This window comes from Idiotropiscis lumnitzeri, chromosome 2 (genome assembly GCF_059441095.1).
Source record: "Idiotropiscis lumnitzeri isolate Australia: NSW breed Sydney's pygmy pipehorse chromosome 2, RoL_Ilum_1.0, whole genome shotgun sequence".
Classification (NCBI taxonomy): domain Eukaryota; kingdom Metazoa; phylum Chordata; class Actinopteri; order Syngnathiformes; family Syngnathidae; genus Idiotropiscis; species Idiotropiscis lumnitzeri.
In genome coordinates, this window is record NC_142392.1 from 10,616,743 (window position 1) to 10,643,777 (window position 27,035).

The following is a 27,035-nucleotide window of genomic DNA, read 5'->3' on the forward strand; positions in this document are numbered from 1 at the left end:
GCCGGAGCCGAGGCCATCGAGGTATTCAATGAACCCGAAGATAAAGACAAGTTTGAAAAGGTCCTACAAAAATCTGATGAACACTGTCTAGCTAAGAAAAACCGAACTTATGAGAGATACGTGTTTCGTTCAAGACTCCCAACAGCCCGGTGAGTCCTTTGACAATTTCCCCACTGATCTCAAAATTAAAGCTAAGTCTTGTAACTTTGGTGATCTGAAAAACTCAATGATAAGGGATCAGATTGTGTTCGGGACGAACGAAAAGAAACTAAGAGAGACACTGTCGAGGGAAGCCGACCCAACATTGGAAAGTGCAATAAAGACTTGCCAAGCTAACGAGCTAGCAAAGCAGCACGTGCTAACTTTCCAAGCAGCGCCATCTTATGAAAAAACAGAGTCCGTGAAGGCAGTGACGAGCAAAGGTAAACTGCGATTCAAGAAAAAGACCAAAAACAATGAAAATGATCAAGCTCCATTCAGCTGTAAAAAGTGTGGAGAAATGCACGAGCCAAAACGGTGTCCTGCATTTGGGAGAACATGTGCTAAGTGTATAAAAGCAAAATCACTATGCTAAGATGTGCAACACCAAGAAGAAAGTGCACACCGTGCAGGAAGACACAGATGATAGTGATGACCTAAGTGACACTTTTTTCATCAAAATCGTGTCATATGACGAAAGCGATGTGCAACAACAAACTAGAGGAGACCCAGAGCAAGCTGTTAATGCAGTAAAAGAAGATAAATGGATTGCACCACTGCTTGTCAATGGGACTGAAGTTACTTTTAAAATTGACACAGGAGCAAAAGCAAACATAATTAACGAAAAAGACTTGAAATCACTTGAAGAGAAACCGGCACAGACAAGGCCGTGAAATTGAAAACCTACAACAATCAGCCAATAAAAACAAAGGGATGTTGTAGGCTAAAAGTGACAGCAAAGGGAAGACAACACAAATTAACGTTCACAATTGTGCCAAGTGGACTGGAGTCAATCCTTGGAGACAGGACATCTGAAGATCTTGGATTGGTAAAAAGAATTTACCAAATCACCAGCAAGGATGTCAATAAGAACAACAAAGTGTTGAAGAGTGAAGGAAGTAAGAGCAAAGTGAACAAATACTTTTCTGTCTTCAAAGGACAAGGGACGCTACCTTACACTTACAAAATTCAGCTCAAGGAAGATGCTAAACCTGTAGTACATGCCCCGAGAAGAGTTCCAGCCCCTCTCAAAGAGAGATTAAAAAAGGAACTGAGCAGAATGACACCGATCGGAGTCATAGAGAAAGTGGAAGAAAATTCCATCACGTGTGTTAAAAAGGGGAACTCCCAAGAGTTACGTGTTTGCCTCGACCCCAAAGATCTGAATGAGAACATTAAAAACGAACATTATCAGATTCCCAAGCGTGAAGAAATCCTGAGTGACATGGCAGGTGCTAAGTACTTCAGCAAATTAGATGCATCGCATGGATTTTGGCAGCTGAAGCTGGACACCGAAAGCAGCAGGTACACCACCTTCAACACACCATTTGGGCGTTTCTGTTTTCTGAGACTGCCATTTGGCATAAAGTCTGCGCCTGAGATCTTTCACAGAGCTATGGAGTCAATCATAGAAGGTCTGGAAGGAACCCGTGTGTACATTGATGATTTGGTTGTTTGGGGAAACACGGAACAAGAACACAGTGAGAAACTTGAGGAACTGCTACAATGAGTTAAAATGAATGGACTTAAACTAAAACGAGAGAAATGTCTGTTTGGAGTTCCAGAATTGATATTCTTGGGAGACAAGCTTACAGCAGATGGAGTGGTGCCAGACAGAACCAAAGTGCAAGCAATGCCGGACATGCCAGCTCCAACTGAGAAAAAAGGACTTCTGCGAGCAATGGGGATGATAAACTTCCGGGGCAAGTTCATTCCAAACCTCTCGTCGAGGACAAAGTCCCTTAGAGAGCTGCTGCATCACAACGTCGCCTTTGAGTGGACAACAAAACATGACAAAGAATGGCAAGATCTAAAGAGAACTGTGACAGCTGAGCCAGTTGTGCTGCTAAAGGGAGGTTTACGTTGTAGGACGTTATTTTGTGAAATGTCCCCATGGTCCGGTCCAAGTTGGGGTCGCACGCATTGATTGGTGTTCGGCAGGCACAAGTCAAGGTAGCACTGTAGAAAATAGGACAAAGTCGCCGCCTGAGCTTTGACTTGACCAAACCAAATGTGTGTTTGTCTTTTTGTGTCCTACAGACGTCAGTGAAAACGATCTCCGTTCCGTGAAAGAGGAGCCAGACCTGACTCACATCAAAAAGGAGGAGGAGGAGGAGATCAACAAGTCACCAGTGAACGTTGTCCCTATAAAGACTGAAGATGAAAACAAGGATGAGAGTGAGGACAACAGATGGGCGGAGCCTACAAGCAGCAGCTCAAGTCATCACGTGACAACAGACGGTGATGAAGACCACTGGGGGCCATCACAAGCACATCATGAGGACACATTATCAGACGCTCATGACAATGATGATGATACGAATGATGATGATGGGCAAGCCAAAGGTGAAAGGGCATGTCACACTGACTCATTAACTCCAAAGCTGTCTTTAAAAGGGCACAGAAAAACACACAGTGGTGAAAAACCTTTTTCCTGCTCAGTTTGTGGAAAAAGCTTCTCTCGAAAGTCTTATTTAGTAAGGCACACAAGAACGCACAGTGGAGAAAAACATTTTTCCTGCTCAGTTTGTGGCAAAGAATTCTCTCAAAAGGTACATTTAACAAGTCACACAAGAACACACAGTGGTGACAAACCCTTTTCCTGCTCAGTTTGCGGCAGAGGCTTCTCTCAAAACGCAACGTTAACAAAACACACAAGAACGCACACTGGAGAAAAACCTTTTTCTTGCTCAGTTTGTGGCAAAAGCTTTTCTTTTAAGCCAGATTTAAAAACACATACACGATTACACACTGGAGAAAAACCTTTTTCATGCTCAGTTTGTGGCAAGAGTTTCTCTCGAAGGTCTCATTTAATAATTCACACAAGAACACACAGTGGTGAAAAATCTTTTTCTTGCTCAGTTTGTGGAAAATGCTTCTCTCATAAGGCAAATTTAACAAGCCACACAAGAACACACACTGGAGAAAAACCATTTTCCTGCTTGGTTTGTGGTAAAAGCTTTTCTCGAAAATCAAATTTAACAAATCACACAAGAAAGCACAGTGGTGAAAAACCTTTTTCCTGCTCAGTTTGTGGCGAAAGCTTCTCTCAAAAGTTTGATTTACCAATCCACACAAGAACGCACAGTGGAGAAAACCCTTTTTCTTGCTCGGTTTGTGGCAAAAGCTTCTCTCAAAAGTTTGATTTACCAATCCACACAAGAACGCACAATAGAGAAAAACCTTTTTCATGCTCAGTTTGTGGAAAATGCTTCTCTCTAAAGGCAAATTTAACAAAACATACAAGAACACACAGTGGAGACAAGCCATTCAGTTGCAGCGTTTGTGCTAAAAAAATTCTCCACTAAACAGCATGCTGTGAGACACAATTGTGCTGGTGAGAAAAGCAGCGATCCTTGAAGCTTAAAAAAAAAGAAAACAAAAAACTGAAGGAACTGACTCTTTGTGGTAAGATGTACATTTTGATTTAGAATAAAATATGATATATTGAATTTTGCAAAGCTTTTTTATTGACATTAAGCCAATGTGTTCCGTGCCAGAAGAAGCAATGTGTCTGAGTGATGATTTGTTTTGGTGTTTACATCAAACATGTAAATAAAATTAATTGCCTTTGCTTGGAACAACATTTTTTAACATTATGCTTTTCAGTTGTCTTTTTAATCGTATTTAATGGAAAAGGTGTGAGAAGAAACTGTGCTTATGAAATCGGTGCCTTCCACAATCATCAATAAAATTACTTGTTCCACTTGCTCAACTGGCTTTCATTACGCTGCGTGAAAAGGTGAAAAACTGAACTAGAAGTTGAACTATAAAAAGAACCAGACAGAAACGCAAATCGTCTCAGTTTCTCTCAAAGGTTTTGGAATGTCAGGAGTTGGCAACTTGATGGCGACTGGAGTCAGCGCTGGTTTTCTCGCTGTGTTTGGCTGGCTCGTATATGAATGGTCCATTAAACAAAACTCAAACTCTTCAAATATCCCCTCACATACATTTAATATTACACTTTCTGAATACATTTCTGACTGGCTAAATACACTTTCTAGGTTGAGCTCTATCAAGCGTTTGGGGTGTGTTGCTAAGCGGAATCTCACTTCGGAAAAAAACTATCATTTTGTCAAATATACCAAATTTTTTTTTTCATGCTGTATTATATTTTTTATACATTGGATTATTTATATATTGAAAAAGGAAAATATTAAAATTTAAAATTGGAAACCACATACAGACTTAATTCAATTAATAATAAACATAGAAACATTTTTGTCGCGGGTCGCTAAGCGACGAGGAGGGGGGAGGACCCAAAAAGCGAGGAGGCCGGGGAAGGTGTAACTTAAAGGGGATTTATTGAATGGTTTAACAGGGACAAAAAACGAGGCAGGGTGAAAAATAACAAAGGTCAACTAAACGTGACTACACTGGCAGAAGGACAATGAACCAAAACGGGACGGAAACGAACGAAGCGGACAGGAACAGGAGAGCATGAACAGGGCAGGAAACAAACGCGGTCGTGGAAATCCATGAAATGCGGCAAATGACCCGACACTGCGTTGTCGGTCTGGGAGGTTTAAATAGACAGAGTGATCAGGGGAGCAGATGGGAATCAGGTGCGTGATGATTAACAGGGAACAGGTGCGTGGCTGGTGAGGACGAAAAGGCTGAGAGGGAAACGCCCCTACACAGCTGACAAAACAATAACAGAAAAGCACATGGCAGGAAGGAGGGAAGAAAATAACAACAAAAACACTGACATGCCCGACACGGGTCATGACAATTTTATAAATATTGAACTAATTGAGAAGAGTCCTGATCTTGAAATAAATATTGAATTATAAAAAATACTTAAAATATTAATTCAATAACCCGACCCTGGATGAGCGGCAGAAAATGGCTGGATGGATGGAATAATTTAAATTGCACACATATTCAAAAGAACAAATATGTTAAGAAATATTCAAGTGTGAAATAAAAAGGTTTAAATTGTTGAGAATTTTACATATTATAATAATTGAATAAATATTGTAGTATTACATAAGCAAGCTTAAATATAAATTGAAATAAATGAAAAAAAAAAGTCGTGTATTTTTAAATGGCCTAATATAGATATGGGAAGTAATTCTCTTTATAAAACTATGAAGGGACTTGAGCTCACAGAAGTGACCAGTCTTGGTTCTGAAGTTCCGATGAAACCAGATACTGCCCTGAGAGAAAATAGGCCTGAGCATTGTTTATGGTGGGGGCAATTCTCTCGCCAGGTCAGTGACCTTCCAGGGTACGGAAGTAATTTAAGGTGCCTTCAGTGAAGTCCTACTTTGTCCTACTTGAATGAATCCACATCAAAATACCATCATTTATGACACCACGGCTGGACAAATAATATCCAGAAACACACTTACGCACCACTGAGTGAGTGTTGGACGATATAGCTTCTCTTGAAAGGTCCGACTTGAAAATGTCCTTGCAAGTGGATCTGAAATTAAATCCACACTTTTCCCTCCTTCGGCCATTGTGGTTTAAAAAAAAGCAAGAATATATTTTAGATTTTTGAACAGCCGCCAATTACGACTTTTGTGTGTGTTGATTCGGCATAGCGCTGCCCCCTCCCGAGTGAGTATCCAATCATAAAACGCGTTCATCACCCTCAGCATATGGCCAGCGAAAAGGCTCACTGTAACCAACTCGTGATCTGATTGGCTATCGCAACCGTCGAACGAATATGAAAGCTCATTGACTTTGACAGAAGAGATGCTCGCACAATTGCATCTTAAGGCCTCGGAATGAATAATGCGCGCTCCCCGTATTGTGAAACCTGCCTGGCAACACGAGCGAGCGGAATTCCGATTGGCTCAGCTATAATATGACATCAATGCGATGATTATGATCATTTTTTTTATTGATTTTGTTCGGCCAACAGAGAAGGCCTTGAAGGACCACCACTGAGTTACTTAATAGCCTAAATTAAACTTTACTTTCATGAATAGAGTTAAAGTTATGGTTATGCTTTATTGTAGGATTTATGTAATTAATAGCCTTTGATGGACTTTAGTGTACTTAATGTAAACTGGTAACGCTGAAAAAACAAAACAGACAGCAATTCAAGTTTAAACCCATATACGTGAAATGCGCTTTAGAAATAAAGTATATTTTTGCACACATTACGAGTTCCTCCAGATCGACGCTGACCTCAATGATGAAGAGAGCCAATCAAAAATCGCAACCCAAAACACAAGCAAACAGGAAAAAGTGACAAACAAGAAAGCTGGGAAAGTGAAGCGTGTGAAACAGGTGAGAAACACAACAACATTTTATGTTTGTATTTCCATACATTGTAATTTATGGATGGTAATAATTTTTCATTTCTACTTCTAACATAGCGCAACTGTTGGTCTGGTGAATGTATAATCTTGCGTTGAGCCGCCACTACAATGAGTTAAGATTCTAATGCAGTGGGCCTCAACATAGTTTATGTCAGGTCAGGGATTTTGACAGGGGTCCCCGACAAATCAAGGGATGGATATACAGGAATGGGTCCCGGTTTAGACGAGATGGCGCCGAGGAGCAACATAAGGGGAGTCCACATCTGTTCTCGTCCTTGAGGGTTTTGGATGGCCATGTAAGGGCAAGTAGGATGAGAATGCATATGTAACAGGGGAGAACTGCATATTTATATCTTTTGTTTGCTTTCCCTATAAGAGGGGAAAGGTCGAGAGGGGGGGACACACCCTTTCTTGGGGGAACTTCTGGCATCAGCCAATTTGACACCAATACAATCTTTTTCCAACCACCAGAGTGTCTCAGAAGTTTTTTTATATCACCACTCCAGCCTTGCTTGTCGACCTGTCCGGAGGGAAGCTGGGCCAGACCCGCACATCAACAACAATAATAAACCACAAAGGTTAAAAGTCGTTGTCTATTAAACAGTAGATGGCGATAAAACCCGTCTTCACTCATTCAAAACTGTGGAAAATATTGCCACCTGCGGGCGAGAAAACGCAATTGCAGTCTTTCAATTTGTCCCTCTCCGAGCACTTCCGGGAATCTCAAATAAATAGAAAAGCCGTGTTTCCATTTTTGCTCGTGTTATATTCTATTTTTGTAGTCGAAACAAAATTTTAAATTCAAGCTGTTTTGAGACGTTTCCTTCCTTGTTGCAGAAAACAAACAAGCTGTATTTCAATTTGGGAATTTATTTTTTAAAATGAAAATCAAATAACCAGTTGTTTTTCCTTTGTTAATATCTGCTTCCAAATGTAATATAACTACTTTTCAACAAACACGTCCTTCACTAACTCATACATCATTTTTATGCCATTATGGGCGTGGTCTGGAATCGTTACTTCAACAGGCACTCGGTGTTACTCCTTTCGAGTACAATCAAGGCTCAACTTCTTTCTTCGGTTTCAAGAGACATTTAATGTTGTCGACAAGTCTTTTTACATGTTAAAACAACACCCCAACAATGCCGTCAGAACTAAGAAAACAGCGATATAAACAGGGGTGCACATAATATTTTTCATGGGTTACTCACATGAGTACCAGGAGATAGTGTGGGGTACTCACGTCTTTTTTTTTCTTCCTCGATGTCCTCCTGACATTATAAAACTGACTACACAAAAGAGATCCCATTTTCTTTGCACAATTTCTTCAGTGTTTCAGTGTTTTTTTTGCACCACCTTTCTGTCAATAAAACTGCAACAGCTTTAAATGTGACACAGTAAGGCACACCGTGATCACCTGACTTGGCTCAGTTCTCCAGTGTCTGCGGTGCACAAAATGTGCACCAGTGAGCCTCCAACTGCAGAGAGTTGCTTAAGTTTCAGCACAATGCCGTTGTACGCTCCAACGTTAACGTGCACACAGCGACCAGTTTAGCGGCCCAGTTATTCAAGCCTGCGTCCTCGAAAAGTGGCTTGTGCGGTTCGATCAGCACCCAGTTCAATTAGTCCAACGAAGTCTGAGGTAAGTTCGCCGTCACTGGACACCGACACGACGTAAACGATCTCCTGCTCAGTTTTTGTGATGTCCTCGGATCCATCAAAAAGCAGACCCAGGTCTTTGAGCCTTTATAAAACGCACCTGTTTTATCAGCTATATGTGGATGTGAGCGGCAAATCTTGCACCACATTTCAGTACGCTCATCATTAGCTTCAAGCCACGGCACATCTTGGAGCCACTTTTTTGAAAAGGCTCTCTAGTTTGGCTCAGGCTCACTTGGCTGTTTCCTTTTTGGTGGTGAAAGACCCAAAAATTTGCTTCAAGTCTGTTGTTTTTTTGGCATTTTTCACCTCGTTCGTTGTGCTTCTGATGAAATAGTGGATTGATGGCAGTGTGTACAGGTACGCAAAGGCGCGTCGTGACGCACTTGACGTTCCGCATCCCTGATTTCTGTTGCGCATGCGTACCTGCGTACCAGTTATGCGCACCCCTGGATATAAACGGATAAAGCACACAAATAAGGATGGCTCACAAAACAATAAAGAAACTTAAAGTAAATAGCACCTCATTGGCCACATTCACTCAAAAGGAATAAAGGTTTACAATTCTTTACACAAACGTGACTTGTCTTGCCTTCTCTTCAGGGTACATTGCCTCTTCTGGCCATTGTGTGCATCTATGCCCATGCCCCTAAACAACAGTTTATACATGTGGAAGAAAAAACAAGTTCCCCCCTTTACTACGATTTTAAACCAAAACACCTGAAAATTATACCTTACTTAACATTTTAAACACAAAATAATGTCTTCATTCAGTGTACTTTTGAACCACATTAAACTATTGTGGTAAATTTCGTTGTTGATGTGCGGGTCTGGCTCAGCTCCCCTCCGGACAGGTCGCCAGGCAAGGTTGGCTTGGTGATGGAAAAAACTTCTGACACACACCGGTGGTTGGAAGAAGATTTTATTGATCTCAGCTGATGTCAGATGTTCCCGAAAGAAAAAAAGGGTCTCCTCCTCTCGAGCCTTCCCTTCTTATAGGGAAGGCAAACAAAAGACATGAATATCTAATTCTCCCTTATTGCATATGCATTTTTATCCTGCGGCCCCTTAACTGAACTTTTCAACAACCTCCTATGGGTGCGAGGCACAGACCCCCATGCAGCGGCGACTTCTTGGCGCCAGACCCCTCTTCTGTAAACACCTTCCTTGGGGCTTCGATGACCCTTGCTCAGATTCCAGACTCTTCGTAAATAATGTTAAGGCCCGCTGCCATTCAAGGCTGTAACCTAAGTATTAGGGAGGTCCAACCCAAGAGTTGGTATTCCCAGAGGCACCAACATCGTCATGGCCATAAAATGGGTTGCATATGTTTGACCTTGCGAAAATACACTACATAATCCCCCCTTCGAGGCAAACCCAGATTGGCTCGACACTTAGTTAAGATAAAACAAAAACGACATCAGCATGAATTCAAAAATCTCATTCCAACATTTTATGTCGATCCCATGTCTACAATTTGAAAACCTATTTGACTAGATCCTAAATGATGCTCAAGGCATGTTACTTAAGGTTAACTTTAGACTAGGAAAAACTACATCTAATAAGGCCAAATAACTCCCTGATGGCACCCTAACACCTCCCACAGGACTACACACATCCGCAAGAATTCAAAAGATCTCATGTCAACCACCCCGGTCGCATCAAATTTACCCCTTGAGCGGTAATACCTTTAGCAAACCGACATTAACATTAAGTAAATTTCGATGCAGTCCTTACGGAAGTGTTAGGGATCCACCGAGCCTCCGTCGGAAAAAAAACCCTCGTGTAGAGAGTGGGGAAAAAGAGGGAGGTCCTTTCTAACACATCCACAATCCAATCAGGATGAAGGAACACTGTCACAAAGATAATAAACACATGACACAAAGTACAATAGCCGTAAACATCTAAAATGGAAATAAAGGCCTAATGTGACATGCATAAACATCACAAACATAAGTGAAACAAACTAGTCATGCAGCAAATCCAAACAATATCAAAACATAGTAAAGATTTTCCACCGTTCCGTGCCTCCTGTGTGCGTGTCTGCGTGTGTGTGTATGTAGTGTACAGTCCATTGCACTGATAGAAAAGCACGCCGACAAACAGGACAACGCTGGTAAGGGCCCGCAGCCCATAGTCATTGGCCTCGCACCAACGTTTACTGTCCCATCAACGGTCTGCAGGACCCTGAACAGTTCCACAGTATCCTGCAACAGTAAAACATCTGACAGTAGAAAGTAATGACAATAAACACAAACCGTCAGTATCATATGTAAAAACACCACACTCAACAAAGACAGTCATGTTCAAAGTGAGGCCGCGGATTGAACTAAATGGACCCATTAAGCCAATGATATCCGAACGCATAAGGCTAACTCTATGAACGCAACAAACCAACCATAAATCCCCTTAGACCCCCCTTGGATCCCATCCAACCTCACAGCCCTATTCAGGACATGACTGACTTGATCGGGCAACACTGTAGGAAAAAACAGATCTGATGTTCGCATCCTACAACACTCATAGGAGTCCTCCTTGTCGCTTGCTCCAAGTGAGGTTCCAATCTGCATCCACCTCCAGTTACACTCCACCTGAAATACAACAAGCAGAAACACTCCACACAAAATTGGGCACCTGAGGTGCCAAATGAAAAAATTTTCAACAAGAAAAAAAACAGGCACATTCCAGGACGTGGATGGCTCCAAGGCCGCTGCAGTCTTCAACACAGCCACCGTCTCCGGAATGCCCCCCTTCGTCCCCAAACGGTACCAACACACACTCTGTCAAATAGGGGAGGGTGCAGAGACAGCAAAAAATTGGGAAAGCCATGGAGCAGAGCCCAACATCAGTCGAACTCCGGGTCCACAACCCCTCCGGCAGAGATGCAAACAGGACTTTCGCTTCCGAGTGACCCATTCCCTGTATAGCATAATGTTGAGAAATTTGTTAATGTTCCAAGACAAAAGAATTTGTAATGGGGCTGAAATACGCTACCCTGATAGTGAAACAGAGTATTCAACATCTGAACTGAAAACCCGTCAGTCGTCTTCACCATGGGGCCTAAGTCTTTAGTATGATAATGCGCGCCGTCAGTTAATGTGATTTGTGGCAGGCGAACGTAGACCATTCATACTGTCTCCTCTGCTCCGGAGCAAGGCGCACATGCAAGGCAACGCCGGTAGACATAACAAACACATAATCATCATGCAAGATCTATTTCTCACCCTCGATTTTGGGTGAATGCACACTGGCAAACCAAATCATCATAACTCAGTGTTCAATGCAAAGTATCAATCGGTGGTTTGAATGAGTGGCGGCGGCTACGCCACACAGACCTGAGCAGAAGCAGGACGTACAAACCGCGGGAGGATGGAGACCCTGGTTTCAGAGCTGCCCAGTCTACTGGAATGGAGGAGAGCACAACGTATGCGTCCCCCGGCGGATGTGCATAGTCAAATTCAGTCCCATCTGGTAATGCCACTCAAATACCAGTGTCAGTTTCATTTGTGTGGTGTCGGTCCACTGCAGTGACTCGGGCAATCTCCAGAAGTCCACAAGGGTTGACAGTCTTGTTGCTCACTGCGATGTGCAGAGGGAGCTTGTACAGCCGGGAATATCTTGTCCCACCATCAAAAACTGTTGTCCATCTACCGTCACCGGAATGCCGGGACCTGCCAGTCCTTGAACTCTGAGGCTCCTCGGGCACCCCTATTGCGGAATTGGGGTCCCGATCTAGTTGAGGAGTCAAGTGTGCTTTGAGAGGCCATGGAAGCGTTGTCATAGGAGTGGGTAGCGGTGGCGCCCCCTCGCTGGTGGAGCTCTTTGTGACAGGCATGGCACTGGACCACAGGATGGCACCTTTCAGGAAGTGTCTCAGTATGGACAGCTCATCACCCAGTGACCCAACACCCCACAGCAAGGGCACGTCCCACTCACAACCCATGTCTATAACCACTCCTACTTTTGTTACGTGACCTTGCTGACCGTCTGGCGCGGACAACAAGCCTGCTGTGGCGCTGCATCACCAGAACCTGGCGCAGGAGCAGCAGAAACGGAAGGCGCAAGCGCAATGGGAGCTGTCTGTATTAGCCGCAGCATTCGCTGCCCCCCCCCTTATTTATTTTCCTCTTTTTTCCTTTCCATATTCTTTATCCTTTCCCAATGAATTTGCACTCTTGGCCCTCTGGACCCGCAAATGTAGCAATTCTCTTTCTACATCCAAGACAATATTTCCTTTCATTGATGTCGTGCAAATTGACGCAAAAATGTGTGCACTACTCAAACCGATTAGCAGTTTCTCATTGACGGACTGTTTCGCATGACATCAGCAACGGGAAGGGGCACGCCCTTAAGGACGGCCACCTGGAACAGCTGTGTGGTGATGACACTATTGGACGGGTCACTGGCGGAAGTTTCAATCCATTCACGTCTCGCCCTGGCAACCTGTCTCCCATAAGAGCTCACTAACCTAATCCCTCATAACCATGACTAGATGTAATCAACTCACAATTAACAGCACGTGTCATCTATAAATTATTTTAAATTATGTTGAATCCCCTAAAGGCCTGTCTTTTAAAAACAAAAATTCCTGGCTATTAATCATCCAAACCTAAATTATTTCTCCCAATAGGTATCCTCATCATATTTTACCTATTCCGATGCCAATTGGTTTTGTCTTCTATTTATTATTCCCTTTTAATTCCCATGAACACATCAACCATAATTTAGCTATTCTTTTTCAGCTAACTCTTATATGACCCCGTTTTCCTCAACCAATGAGTCACTAGCCTTTAAACTGGATTATCTGCAAGTTAAAATTTCTACTTTACTGTATATCAAAAGTCCCCTAATAACATGACAATTCGTCATATTCCCATATAATTTATATCTCAAAATGCCGTTCCATTCATTGAATTACCTCAGTACAACCGTCACCAAACTGAAGCCTGCAACATTAGACGTATTTTGTTTGGCATGACCTCTAACCTTGCGTGTTCTGTTTTAGCCCAATTGCATCTCTTATCAGTATCGCTGTTTCATTAGTTGCTGCCGGTCGTAAAAAGGAGGGGTTCAGAGAGGAATTTCACTCTCAGGGGCAATCCCAAACTTATGTTTCCAGTACATTGTGACACTCTAGGCCGGTTTATTATCCTTCTTATTGCAATTTTACTGCATTCAGTCTTCCTCAAGACTGAATACATTATAGTTTTTCTCTCATAGTTAATCGTAATTTGTCACTTTAGCTTTTGCGCTTTTCATATTGCCAAGTCAGATTCTACGCATCATGCCTTTATCCTTTTAAGATCTTGGATTTCTCTCTTTAAAACACCCCTACTTGAATTGAAGGTTAATTTCACCCCAATGTTTTTGTAGCCAATTATCTTTTTATCATTCTAAATTTGCTTTAGTTATTATCCAAATTTTTAATATATTTTATGCTGCATCTTTCAATGCAAACTACGACGCACACGCGCTAGCTGTTTTGATGACCTGATGACACTGTTTAATAATGCAATCGCCTAAGGACACATGGTTTTTTTTAGAAGGGGCACTTCTGACTACAAAGAAACTTGCACTGGTTTATAACTATCACCCCTTATCTCCTGCGTGGGGGCTGCCTGACGTCCTGGTCCCACAGTAGATTGAGGTGAGACCCCAGCGCTCTGCTTGCATTCTTCCTGCTGGGCCCAATCTTCAACTCTTTCACCTCAGCATGATCATTGTTGATATGTCCTGTTAACACTTAAACATCTTTACAGGCAAAAACAATTATGTGAACAAAATACTGCATCTATCTCCCCCCTTTGACACATGCCCCACATGTGTCAACACAAATAACAATAAAAACCGACAAAACAGCGATTCCAGATCATCCTACCCGTGACGAACCAGACTTAATTCGTTGACCAGCCGTCTCTCCTTCTGGAATGGACACCCACTTGAATGCTGAAACACAACTGGAAACAACTTACGCAAACAAAATCACTTCCCATCCAGTAGCTGCTCCCGCAACCTGCCTGACATGGAAACGGCTCTAACAAAACACACCTCAATAAACAAACACCCACTTACGACAACAATCCACATCATACAAATCAAACACCACATAATCTCGGCACTGGAATCAGCAGCGTCCATCCTGTAAATCAGCCTGAATTCATCATCAACAAAATCAATCAAACATGAAAAATAAAGGGTTAGGGTTAAAAAATCAACAAATATAGCATATCATCCTCTCAGAAGGTGATCCACAACCTGCAAAATTAACATAAATCATGTAACCAACACAGCGTCTGTTCCTTTAGCAACGGCTGAGCATTCAAGCTGAAAAAAAAAAAAGTTAAAAAACCAAACATTCCACGAAGTCACAATTGTCTTTTGGTCTCAGTCTCTGGCACGAATGCCATATATAGGGTCACTGTCCAAGTATTTCCGTCTCATAGTCGACATCTGTGTCACCCCTCATACAGTCCAAAGTCATTCACAGCTGGTACAGTTGTGTCCAGCACTATTACCGCAATAGGCCTTCTCCATTTGACTAATTTGGTTGTCAAATGGTGCCATAAGATGTACCACTTCCAAATTATTCGTCCACACAGATTTGGTCAAGAACCGTCACCGATCAGTCGGTGTATCCCATTTGTTGAACCGCACAGCTTATGCAGTATATAGTTCCAGGTGAGAGGAATTTATCCTCTTAACTTGATTACATCATCTCCATCTCTCAATGAACTTGAATATCTTCACACATGCCTCTTCAAGCATGCTACCTTTTATCAATTAAACAATCCCCCACGTGGTTGATTGACTCCCATTCTCAATATATATAGTCTAAGTGTATTTTAATGGTGGCCACCCACACACACACACGCACACACGCGCACACACTGCACTAGTGACTGACACATTTCCATCCTCTCACAAAACCTTCAATCACACGCAAATGAGTCATTTCACAGAATCAGAGCTAATTTTCTTCAATCAACAGCTCCAATCCACCAATACCAGTATTATTGCTTTCCCCAACTCCTTTTCAACTAATTGTAGTCCAATAGATTAGATGCATATCAATTGCAAGACCTAATTTACCTTGAAAATAGCTCCGCCTCCTCATTGGCTCTAATCTCCTCAAATTAATCCTAAAATGAACATTGAATTGTATGTTTAAAGTTATTCCCGTAGCCTTCCAAATTACACCTATAATCCTAGAACATGGTTCAAATCCCCCCTTTTGTTTGCTTCACTTGTTAAAAAACCTTCACACCTTAAATTGTGCTGTAGCTTCAAGTTCTTCTGTTTAATACCTCTTGGATTACAACTGTTCTTTTTTCTTCCCACATCCATGTGTTTATCTTCTCATCTGTTGTCATCCCGAACCTCTCTTGCAGGTTGTCAAACTCTATTTAGTTTTGTCTTGATTTCTTACTCGTTCATTTAATTATTTGTATTTCCTCAACGTCAATTTACTACGTTCATGCCTCCCCTTTTTCTAGTTCATTTTATTGTTTTCTGTGTGTAATTCCTTGGTGTTGTCACATGATCTTAATTACAGTAGTTAAATGTATATAATTTCTTCCTGTTTTGTAACCCCCTATAAGATTTCTCCGACTAAATGTTTGTGGTCATTCAAATTCACTGTTCGAGCTGCAAATTGTTCATTCCTAATCAATCTACGAATGCTTTTTCCTCAAGAATTAATCTGTCTAGCTAACTATGGGAAGCCTACAATACCCCCCTTTAATGATGCCTCAAATGAACAGTTTGTTTCGTTTTGCTTTTTTATTTTTATTTATTTATTTATTTATTTTCCTTTTCCCATGCCGCTGTCAACTGAGAAAGTATTGATAGAAATGTATCGCCTAATCATCTGATCAAATCTGGTGATTTATAATTTACCACTGGCTAATTTCCAACTCTGCTGCATTAAATCCCTCTGTTAGTTGTCGCCACGTGTATATTTTCCTTCTATTTTAATTTAATTCCATATGACTGCTACTCTTCTAAGATGTAACTCACAAGTATTTTATAAATCAGTTGCCCTATACGAATAGTTAAATTGTTTCCTCTTACTAGAGTTCGTATAGTTAGATTGAGTGATTTAACAGTCCAGCCACCTGCAGACTAAATTGAAGACAGCTCAACTTCCATTACATATTCTAAGTTTCCCACTCAAGCCATTTGTACTCTGCTTCTTCTACTCGGGCTTCATGAACCCAACTCAGTGGGGGAGGCTGATCTCCCCCCTTTGACACCCCTCGTTGTTCACTACCTCAAAGCAAAGGCCGAAGACATCTTCTGTTGGGGTCAGAAACAGGAGGTGAACGCAGGATGCTGGATCTGCCTGCTAAAATATTTAGACATGTTAAGTAACATTCTATTTATTAAAAGTGATTAGTTATGGCTAGCCTATTTGTAACTACATTTTCCAATTGATGGAATTCCATGTTGTATACTCTAGTATTTCTGTAGTGCTGTATGGTTCTGGCCATATTTATCAAACATTTTCCTGCCCCTGACCAATTAAATCTCTTGACACCACACGTAACTTACTCAACTTCCCCAAATTCTTTTTTCTAACCATTCTCACTGTCCGCCAAGAAAATATTTCACTGAGTCCCTTCATTAAGCATTAATTTTCTTTCGTTCTTCCTTAAAACAGTTCTCAACCCCTCATTTTGCACTTCCTCATTCCTTCAAACGTCATTCATTTTCCCAATCGTACACTTCCTTAAAACAAGTTCTCAACCCTTCATTCATTAATTATGTAAATTACTCGTCTTCTCCTTGGCCGCCCTCGTGTGCAAGCCTATCCTAGACGCTCACAGCAGAAAAAGAAGGGAAGGGGGGGCGCCTCACTGTTCATACGCCGATCACGCGGCCCCCGGGTTACGAGGGGTTACGCCCCCTACCAAAGGCTCCAGTTTACCGGCCACTCCTCCCTGCCAATTTACGAGCAGGCAATCTCAAGCCAATGGCAACAGCTCCTTCCCCCTAAACTTTCCGCTCGTTCCAATTCACTTACGCTTTCCTTCTGGCATCTGCCCAACCTACTTTACCTCTCAGTCATCTCCTACCCCCTCTTAACTTTCCGCTCATCCTATTTCACTTACGCTTTTCCTTCTCAACCTACCTTGCCTCTCAGTTAGAGAACCAAATTCTGCCCCCGCACCTCAGGTTTGACACCACTTAAAATTTCAAATTTTTTGTTTTTAAAAGCACAATTTTGATAGAACATTCCTTATCGATCTCTTTATGCACCCCTTTAACCATTTAATGACTCTTTCCCCACATTTTGACACACAAACAGACGCAGACAGACACAGACACGGGCCCACTCCATAGAAGACAATGTTCACGAAAAGAACAGACACAAAAAATAAACTGACAACAATTCAATCTATTTCATTTTGGCTTATGATAATTCTCGTTTTGATGGCTATTTTTCTCGAAACTATTACATGTACACAACCCTCTAAGGTTGGCGGCCAACGGCCACGCGTGCACGCGTTCACGCGCAGCGCAAGGACGTGTGCGCGTTTTGGATTTTCCTATATTCAATCATTTTTGCCATCCTTATTTTCTTCATCCTTATATTAATACAATCACATTATAGTTAATATTATTCTCAGTACGTCTCTATTGATTTTCAAAGCGCTTGTCTATCATTATCATTACTTCTGCAGACTTTCAAACATTTCTATTGTGTGCACATATCATTCATATACTGGTATACCATTATTAAACCCCCTAATTAGGCCTAATTTCCACGTACCCATATCACTTCATAAACCCCTGCGTACATCCTTAGCCAAACGTGGACCGCAGCCAGGTTCTTGATTTTGCGTGGCCTTGACCAGAGCGCATTTGATCACCGGATATGTCTCAAACAGCGGAATCGAACCGGCTTGACAAGGAACCTCCGTAACATATCGACCACGACGACAGCTCCTGGCTCCGCGCCGTCAACACTGAAGTGCGTCTCGTGCCTCAAATGCGCTCCATGCCTCGCTTGCCCAAACGATACGTGATAGCGCGCGTCTCTACTTCTGTGCGGATTTCTGTCATTCCAAGACTGTCCAAACTTCTCATCTCATCATCTCTTCTATTTCATATCTTCTCTTCTTAGAAATAGAATAGAATAGAATAGAATAGAAATCCCTTTATTGTCATTGTACTCAAGTGTGCAACGAGATTAGAGGGCTCCCCTCTCCAGTGCAATACAACAATAATACAGACAAATATATAAATTAGATAAATAAAGAAGACAGTGCAATGGAATTCAGTACTGAATAGGGCATATAGAAACACATCACAATGCTGTTTTGCGAGGTTAGGGTGGTCTCGTGTGTGTGTGAGAGTTCAGTATGGAGATGGCTCTCGGAAAGAAACTGTTTCTCAGTCTATTGGTCCTTGATTTGATGCATCTGTAGCGCCTGCCAGAGGGCAACAGGTCGAACAGGTGTGAGTTTGGGTGGGTATTGTCATTGACGATGTTGAGAGCCCTTCTGAGGCACCGGGCGGTGTAGATGTCCGACAGTGGGGGGAGAGGGCAGCCAATAATCCTTTGCGCTGTTTTGACTGTCCTCTGGAGCCTCACTCTGTCCGCCTCAGTGCAGCCGCTGTACCAGGTGGAGACACAGTACGTCAGCAGGCTCTCGATGGACGAGTGGTAGAAGGCCAGCAGCAGCTTCCTGTCCAGGTTGAATTTCCTGAGGACTCTCAGGAAGTGCAGACGTTGGCGGACCTTCTTTACCACTGCTGTGGTGTTGTGAGTCCAAGAAAGGTCATCGGAGATCTGTACTCCCAGGAACTTGAACGTGTGGACCCTCTCCACACACACGCCTTCGATGCAGAGGGGGGGCGGCAGCGTCTTGTTCCTCCTGAAGTCGACGACAATCTCCTTTGTTTTAGCAGAGTTAAGGTGCAGTCTGTTGTCCTTGCACCAAGTTGTCAGTCTCTTTACCTCCTCTCTGTAGGCTGTCTCGTCACCTTCCGAGATCAGACCGACCACTGTCGTGTCGTCAGCAAACTTGACGATGGTGTTGTTGCCGTGGGCCGGGCTGCAGTCGTAGGTGTAGAGGGCGTACAGGAGAGGGCTCAGCACGCATCCTTGGGGGGAACCGGTGCTCAGCATGAGGGTGGAGGACGTGTAGGGGCCGAGCAACACAGTCTGGGGTCTGTTGGTCAGAAAGTCCTTAATCCAGATGCGTGTGAGGGCAGGGAGGCCGAGAGTGTCCAGTTTGGCGACGAGGATGTCTGGGATGATCGTGTTGAATGCCGAGCTGTAGTCCACAAAGAGCATCCTTGCATAGCTCTGCTGTCGTTCCAGGTGGCCCAGCACAACATGCAGAGCAGTGTCGATGGCGTCCTCAGTGGATCTGTTAGCCCGGTATGCAAACTGGTAGGGGTCCAGAGTGGGAGGAAGGCAGTCCCTGATGTGCTGGAGAACCAGCCTCTCGAAGCACTTCATAATGACTGGTGTGAGAGCAACAGGACGGTAGTCATTCAGGTGGACGGCTGGTGACTTTTTGGGGACAGGAATAATGGTGGAAGTTTTCAAGCAGGAGGGGATGACTGCCTGAGCCAGGGAGCGGTTGAAGATCCTGCAGAAAACATGTGACAGTTGGTGGGCACATGCTCTGAGGACCTTGCCTGGTATTCCGTCGGGTCCAGTAGCTTTCCTGGGGTTGACCGCCAGGAGCGCGCGCCTCACATCGTGTTCCTCTACGATGAGTGGGGGGGAGTTGGAGCTTGAAGTGCGGGGGTGTGACGGTTGGGGCGAGTCAAAGCGAGCGAAGAAGCAGTTAAGCTCCTCTGCCAGCGATGCACTCGGGTCTACAGAGGTCGTGCTGCTGCCACGGAAGTTGGTGATGCTCCGTAGACCCTCCGTAGACCTCTTATCTCATTAGTGGTCTTTTCAGCTCATAATTTCCTGCAAAAATTTACACCCTGGCCAGGGTCTGTACTCAAACTAAGCCTTTCACGACTATATAATCCATAGTTCGCTTCTTAGCTTTTCAACAGCAGTCTCGGAGCTATCCACTTCTTGTTTCTCATCTCTTTGACCACTCCCGCACAAGTCTCTTTACTTAGTTTCTTTCCTCAGTTTTTTTTTATACTTTCCTAATGTTATTGCATAGTGGGTTACCTCATGTCCCCTCACTAAGGCTCCATTTACTTAGTTTCTTTCATCAGTTTTTTCCTACTTTTTCTAATGTTCTTGCATAGTGCGGTTACTTTGACCTTTTCTCATGTCTTAATCCTTACAGCGGCCTTTCCTACTCTAAAAACCAAGACATAGGGACAGCATTTTCCATGACCAACCAACCAGCAGACCCACACGCACAAGCTCTCTTTAACTGCCCCAGAACCCCCGACCGCTCAGACACAGGCGCCCAACATCCATTGTGAGTAAAAGCAACTCACCTCTAGTTCAGCCGGCCGGCTGTTGAACGCCTGCACCCCAGCACCCGGAGGCCCTCGCTGGAGCACGAATCCTGTTCGTGACGCCAAAAATGTGGTAAATTTCGTTGTTGATGTGCGGGTCTGGCTCAGCTCCCTTCCAGACAGGTTGCCGGGCAAGGTTGGTTTGGTGATGGAAAAAACTTCTGACAGACACCGGTGGTTGGAAAAAGAGTTTATTGATCTCAGCTGATGTCAGAAGTTCCCAAAAGAAAAAAAAGTGTCTCCCTCTCGCGCCTTCCCTTCTTATAGGGAAGACAAACAAAAGACATGAATATCTAATTCTCGCTTGTTGCATATTCATTTTTATCCTGCTGCCTCTCAAACTGCCCCTCAAACTGCCCCCCCGTGGCTGCGGGGCACAGACTCCCCGCCGTTGCGCCTTCCCGGCGCCAGACCCCTCTTTTGTAAACACCCTCCTCGGGACGCAGATAACCCCTGTTCAGCTTCCTGACCCCCCTTAGATAAGGCTAAAGTCCCGTGCCTCTCAGGGCGGCAATCTACGTGTCAAAGGGGGGGTCAGGAAGCCCTGGGGGAGTTCAAAGCAACAGTTGTCATGGCCATAAAATAAGTTGTCTAGGTCAGACCTTGTGAAAAAACACTACAACTTCAAAACAAAAATGTGGCGTATTTTGTTCGCCTGAGTGAACACACGGAGAAACAAGCAACTTTCATGAGAAAAACCGCAAAGGTAAGCGAGAGAGCCCTTAAAGCTAGCTACCACGTCGCTGAACTTGTGGCTAGATAAAAAAAAGTCTCACTCGTGGCAGAGGAATTAATACTTTGATTCCTGCCAATATATCAGCTCTGTGTTCATCCAAACAGGCACAGGTTTCACACTGAGTATAAATGTGAAAGATTTTACGATACTTTATTCTTTGTTTATTTGATTCATATTCAAGACTTTTAATAGGTCATTTTTCAATGTTAAAAAACACTTTTTTCACATTTTCAGCTGGTAGTGTGCCGCGGGATTTTTTCAATGAAAAAAATGTGCCTTGGCTCAAAAAAGGTTGAAAAACACTGGCCTAGCACATAGCTAAAGATGTAGCTCCTCGAGCGACAGTGGAGCGCACAAGATTTAAACGCCTCATAAAAGTAGTCGACAAGAGGTACGAAAATATTTGTTGCAAACCGTACTTCCCGATATGGACAACATCAGGACGGGAGCAGAGACATGTCGAGCATTTTGCATTCACATCCGACTTGTGGTCGAGTCGCAACATGGATCCCTGTTTGAGCCTGACTGTGCATGACATTGACGACAAGTGGCAACTGCGCACCGGAGTACTCGAGATGGCATTTTCCGAATGAAGCACACTTGTTTATTTGGCACTGGCATTCCATTGACATTTTTTTCCATTCTATTTAGCATTTTGTTTACAGGCGACTAGCGCCTTTGCACATGGCATTATTTAGATTGTTTACAAGATACCTTTACACAAATCTAGGCCTTTGCAAATGGCATTACAGCATCTCGGCACAATATATTTGCAGAAAAAGATTTTGTGAGAGGTACCCTTTTTCCCCTGTTCTTTGTGACATTGATCAAATCATGCAAAGCAAGCTATTTGGAATGTTTATACAAATGATTTTTGTACTTTTATTTTTCATTGAAAGTAATGTGAACTAGTTGGCCAATAAAAAAAATCAGTTAATATGCATTTCCTGCATTTATTTTGATTTTGGTCCTCAGGGGCAATTTATCGTGCATTTATCGTTATCAAGATAAAATTGCCCAATTTATCGCGATATTGATTTTAGGTCATATCGCCCAGCCCTATATTCTCGCCATCACAATCGTGTCTCGCAGCAAGCTGTTTAGTGGCGAATTTTTTAGCACAAACGCTGCAACTGAATGGCTTGCCACCACTATGTGTTGTTATGTGTTTAATTAAAGTAGACTTTTCAGAGAAGCATTTTCCACAAACTGAGCAGGAAAAAGGTTTTTCTCCACTGTGAGTTCTTGTGTGGCTTGTTAAATGCGGCTTTTGGGAGAAGCTTTTACCACAAACTAAGCAAGAAAGAGGTGCAGTGTGTGTTTTTGTATGTTCTGTTAATCGTGACTTTAGAGAAAAGCTTTTACCACAAACTGAGCAAGAAAAAGGTTTTTCTCCACTATGTATTGTTGTGTGTTTTCTTAAATTAGACTTTCCAGAGAAGCTTTTGCCACAAACTGAGCAGGAAAAAGGTTTTTCTCCAGTGTGTGTTCTTGTGTGTTCTTTTAAATTTCCCTTTTGGGAGAAGCATTTTCCACAAACTGAGCATGAAAAAGGTTTATCTCCACTGTGTGTTCTTGTGTGGATTGTTAACATTGACTTATGCAGGAAGCTTTTGCCACAAACCGAGCAAGAAAACTGTTTTTCTCCACTGTGTGTTCTTGTGTGCGGTTTTAAAGACAGCTTTGAAGTTAATGAGTCAGTGTGACATGCCCTTTCACCTTTAGCTTGCCCATTATCATCATCATTAGTATCATCATCATTGTCATGAGCGTCTGATAATGTGTCCTCATTATGTGCTTGTGATGGCGCCCAGTGGTCTTCATCACCTTCTGTTGTCACGTGATGACTTGAACTGCTGCTTGTAGGCTCCGCCCCTCTGTTGTCCTCACTCTCATCCTTGTTTACATCTTCAGTCTTTATTGGGACAACGTTCACTGGTGACTTGTTGATCTCCTCATCCTCCTCCTCCTTTTTGATGTGAGTCAAGTCTGGCTCCTCTTTCACAGAACGGAGATCGTTTTCACGGACGTCTGCAGGACACAAAAAGACAAATTTGGTTTGGTCATATCAAAGCTCATGCGGCGACTCTTATTTTCTACCGTGCTACCTTGACTTGTGCCTGCCGCATACGGAGCAATGCGTGCGACCCCAACTTGGACCGGACCATGGGGGCATTTCACAAAATTACGTCCGACGATGTAAACCTCCTTTTAGCAGCACAACAGTGATAAACGAGCATTTAAAAAGGAAGCACGTTGCGGCCGATGCCCTATTTCATTCCTGACATAGTCACAGACGTTTCAGGAAGCGAGCTGAAGTTAGCACACACAGGCTATTGTGTGCGTCTGATGGAACACCTGTTGTGGGACCCTAAAATATTGATGCAGACCACTGGGGGCCATCGCAACATAATGTCATTAATAGAATAGAAATCCTTCAAGTGAAATATGTTTACAAATTTTTCATTTTGCATTTAGAGATGGTTTCATCGTGGGTACTTTTTGCTTCCATTCTAATCTGTATACCTAAAAGAATTAAAGGGGCCCTGGAATCAGAGTCGCGATTTATTGCATGATTTATGTTTGTTTTTTGTTTTGGTTTTTTTTCCCCAAAATGACATTTAGCCTGCTAGTACGTTCCAACATTCCCCTTTTTAATTTTTTTTTTTGTAAAATTTCTGTTTCTAAATAAATTTTTAAACAAAATTACGTGTGAAGAATCAAAATCCCTACACATAAATTAAGCAACAACACTTTCACTCTGACTTTCATGTTGACATATTTGAATAATGTATATTTAAAAGTTATCCAATATGAATTAAAATTAGACTAAGATACACCATAATATTTTAAGAGTTCACTGAATTATTTTGGAACTGCAATGATGCTTAACAGCCATAGGGTGTCAGTAATGAGTAACAAAGTAACACAAGACCTCCCACTGAGACATCATCATTGTCATTAGGATAAATTACCAGGAATTACGAGTTGTGGGGGTGATGCAAACCACCTGGGCCACAGGAACTTTATTACCAGGAACTAAATGTTCCTGGCCTTGTTGGTCGAAAAGGGGGTTGTGACGTTCTCCCTTTTAAGCCCATAGTAAGCCAAAGATGCAGATGCATTCCTTGCAGCATGCGCTTGTTCACTGATGAGATCCGTGCAACCCTGGATGGATGCATTAATGTATTTGAAATGTTTGGATGGGGTGAAACTACGCACCCGAGGTCCATTGACTGTCACCCGACCAATCCAGTAAAAAGTTAATAAACAAATAAGACCAATTCGTACTTGTTTTTTTTAAACGTAATATTTTGCGTTTTATCCACTAAAATTGATTAACCGCCATTGATGTTTTCGCCGCAGTGTGCACATTTTTTAGAGTCAGGCAGAATTCCTTCCCTAAGTCATTGCTTGAACAAGATATAAAAACCAGAAAATGTAAAATCTTAAATAATCAGTTCGAATTTTAAACTGAGAAAAAAAACATGGAGTTCACCCCCCACTATTGGTTATTCTTTGGCATTTATTTTCTGCACTGATTTAATTTGGCATAAACAAATATTTAGCAAGCCGACAAGCAATATTTAAAAATAAAACGTCAAAAACCTTGAACGCATTTCCCCAAACATCTTATTGTTGTGATGCATGCAATGTCGTTCTTGACAAAGCAAATGAGAGTAAAACGTGTACAAACCTGCTTTGAGTGGCACAACACGAAGCTGGTTGCAACCTTCGTCCAGCAGTTGAAGATGTTGCTCGTTCTCTTCTTCTTTTATTCCACAAAGTTCCTCTTTGTACTTGGGCGTCGTTCTTGCACACATTTTCAAATGATAATTCCAAAAAATCCGTACTTGATCTCTGCTTGGCGATGAGTCGTGTGCCTCTTTTCGTTAGCGGCTAGCTAGCTAACAAGCTAAGCTAACTACACCGAAAAGCATCAACGCGCAAAGATGAGGTTATCGGGACACAAAGACTGAATGAATTATGTCGACGTCCTTTAGAGTAGCACTGGACATCCTTTGAGAAAATTACAGTCAGTTCCACACTAAATCAGAAGAATTTAGCAGTGGGTGTTTTTGTTCCGGTGTGGACGGGCCTTCGGAAGCTGCGCGCTTGCTAATGACGTCATGCTTTAAGCACGAATTTTTCAAATATATTCCTTTGCCTCTGCGTTTGTTTTTGACCCTGGCTGTTCTATTTTAATATATATTTTATATAATATTTTAATTCGGTTGATAAAAAAAAAAAAAACTAAATTAACGCCACATTTGCGCGTCAGCTCTTACGTCACTTCCGCCTATACCCCGAGTAGCCGCTGCTGGAACAACAGTGGGACGTTTACGTTTCTCCTACCAAACTTGCAACAATGCTGTGGTTCACTCGGGCTGCAAGATTGTATGAATATAATGTCTGCATATACTAGTAGTGCTTCTCAATTATTTCACGCCCGCCCCTACCAAGAAGTAAAAGATTCGCCCCTCCCCACCACCAATTTGTTTTCTGTCTTTGTAGATTGATGTTAGATTGTCATTAAAATATCCCTTAACTAAGCTAAATTGACAAGAAATATAATTTTGAGAAATATTATCGTAAGGATCTCAAAACTCAGTACTCTATGGTGCAAATATTGATGAGATGATAAATATTTACTCATACGTTTTTTGTAAAAAAAAAAAAAGTCAAGTCAAGTCGATTTTATTTGTGTAAACCTTTATTAACATTAACAACCAAACACAGTTATTAATTCATACATAATATAGAAAAGACAAAAAGAAGAGCCAGGGGGATTTTAAACAAAAATTCTTTGTAAATAACATAAAGCAACAACTTTAGTATGTTTACGATACGTTTTTTTAAAAAAAAAAAATTATGGTGACTATCCGTTTTTTCAATGGTTACTGTAAAGTTTTGTCTTCTATCTTAAGAAGTCACGCAGGTCCAGTGATGCTGCAAGCTTGTGTCTCTTTAGTTATTGACTTGCATTCTCGTCTATGTGTGTACACACGAGTTCGTCTGGTAACCAAACACACGTCAGGCAATACTGCCAACTAGTGACTAATGATATAACTGCTATCATTACATCTCCCTTTCAAACGTTAAACAATGCCTATGACTTTTTTAAATTATTTTTTTTAATTTTATTATTATTATAATAATTTTGTTTTATTATCAGTTATTTTCACTTCTGATCAATATCTACCCATTTTTTTATGACAACAAGCAGCTCTACAACCATTTTAGGAACAATAACACAACATTAAACATTTTCAATCAGCCTGTCCGGTTGTCGTCTAACTCTTGTTGATCTTCGAAGAGGTTCAGTAATCCCAGAAATTGCTGGTGGTTGAGGTGTGCTCCTTCGATGTATCCGCCTGCTTTGCAGCCTCAGCCTTATCAGAAGATTTCTTGCAGTCCTCGGTAGTGATGGGTAGTTGAGGCATCCTGTATCGTTTTGACACAGTAACACATTGTATTGACACTGTGTTGACACTGTGTTGCTGAATACTGACACCTGGTGGACTTGCAGGAAAAATTTGACCGGGTCATCAGACTCTGATCTGTCAAACTAATTTTATCCAATTCCATTGATTAGGCATTTGCATTCACATTATTTTTACATATACATACTTTCATAAAAAAATCGTTGATATTCGAGACGCAGTTGATAAATTAAGTGAAAATCTGTCTAAATGCAGAAGTAAAAGTGTTGTGAATGA

At 42.2% G+C, this 27,035-nt stretch overlaps 2 protein-coding genes across 2 annotated transcripts in view; both read right to left on the bottom strand.

Annotated features, from left to right (window-relative positions):
• Positions 1 to 27,035, bottom strand: part of LOC148341659 (uncharacterized) — a 269,746-nt gene that overhangs the window by 101,569 nt on the left and 141,142 nt on the right. The window lies entirely within an intron of this gene.
• LOC148341661 (uncharacterized) lies at positions 21,006 to 25,409 on the bottom strand. Its single transcript, XM_088288536.1, has 2 exons — positions 25,013 to 25,409; positions 21,006 to 23,346 (listed from the first exon to the last, which is right to left on the bottom strand). The coding sequence occupies exons 1-2, from the start codon at positions 25,137 to 25,139 to the stop codon at positions 22,355 to 22,357; spliced, it is 1,119 nt and encodes a 372-aa protein (XP_088144662.1). The 5' UTR covers positions 25,140 to 25,409; the 3' UTR covers positions 21,006 to 22,354.

Excerpts from the sequence above, each read along its gene's own strand:
- LOC148341661 (XM_088288536.1), bottom strand. The coding sequence starts at position 25,139 with ATGTGTGCAAGAACGACGCCCAAGTACAAAGAGGAACTTTGTGGAATA. Across the intron at positions 23,347-25,012 it reads TGTTGTGCCACTCAAAGCAG|ACGTCCGTGAAAACGATCTC; the intron begins GTTTGTACACGT and ends TGTGTCCTGCAG.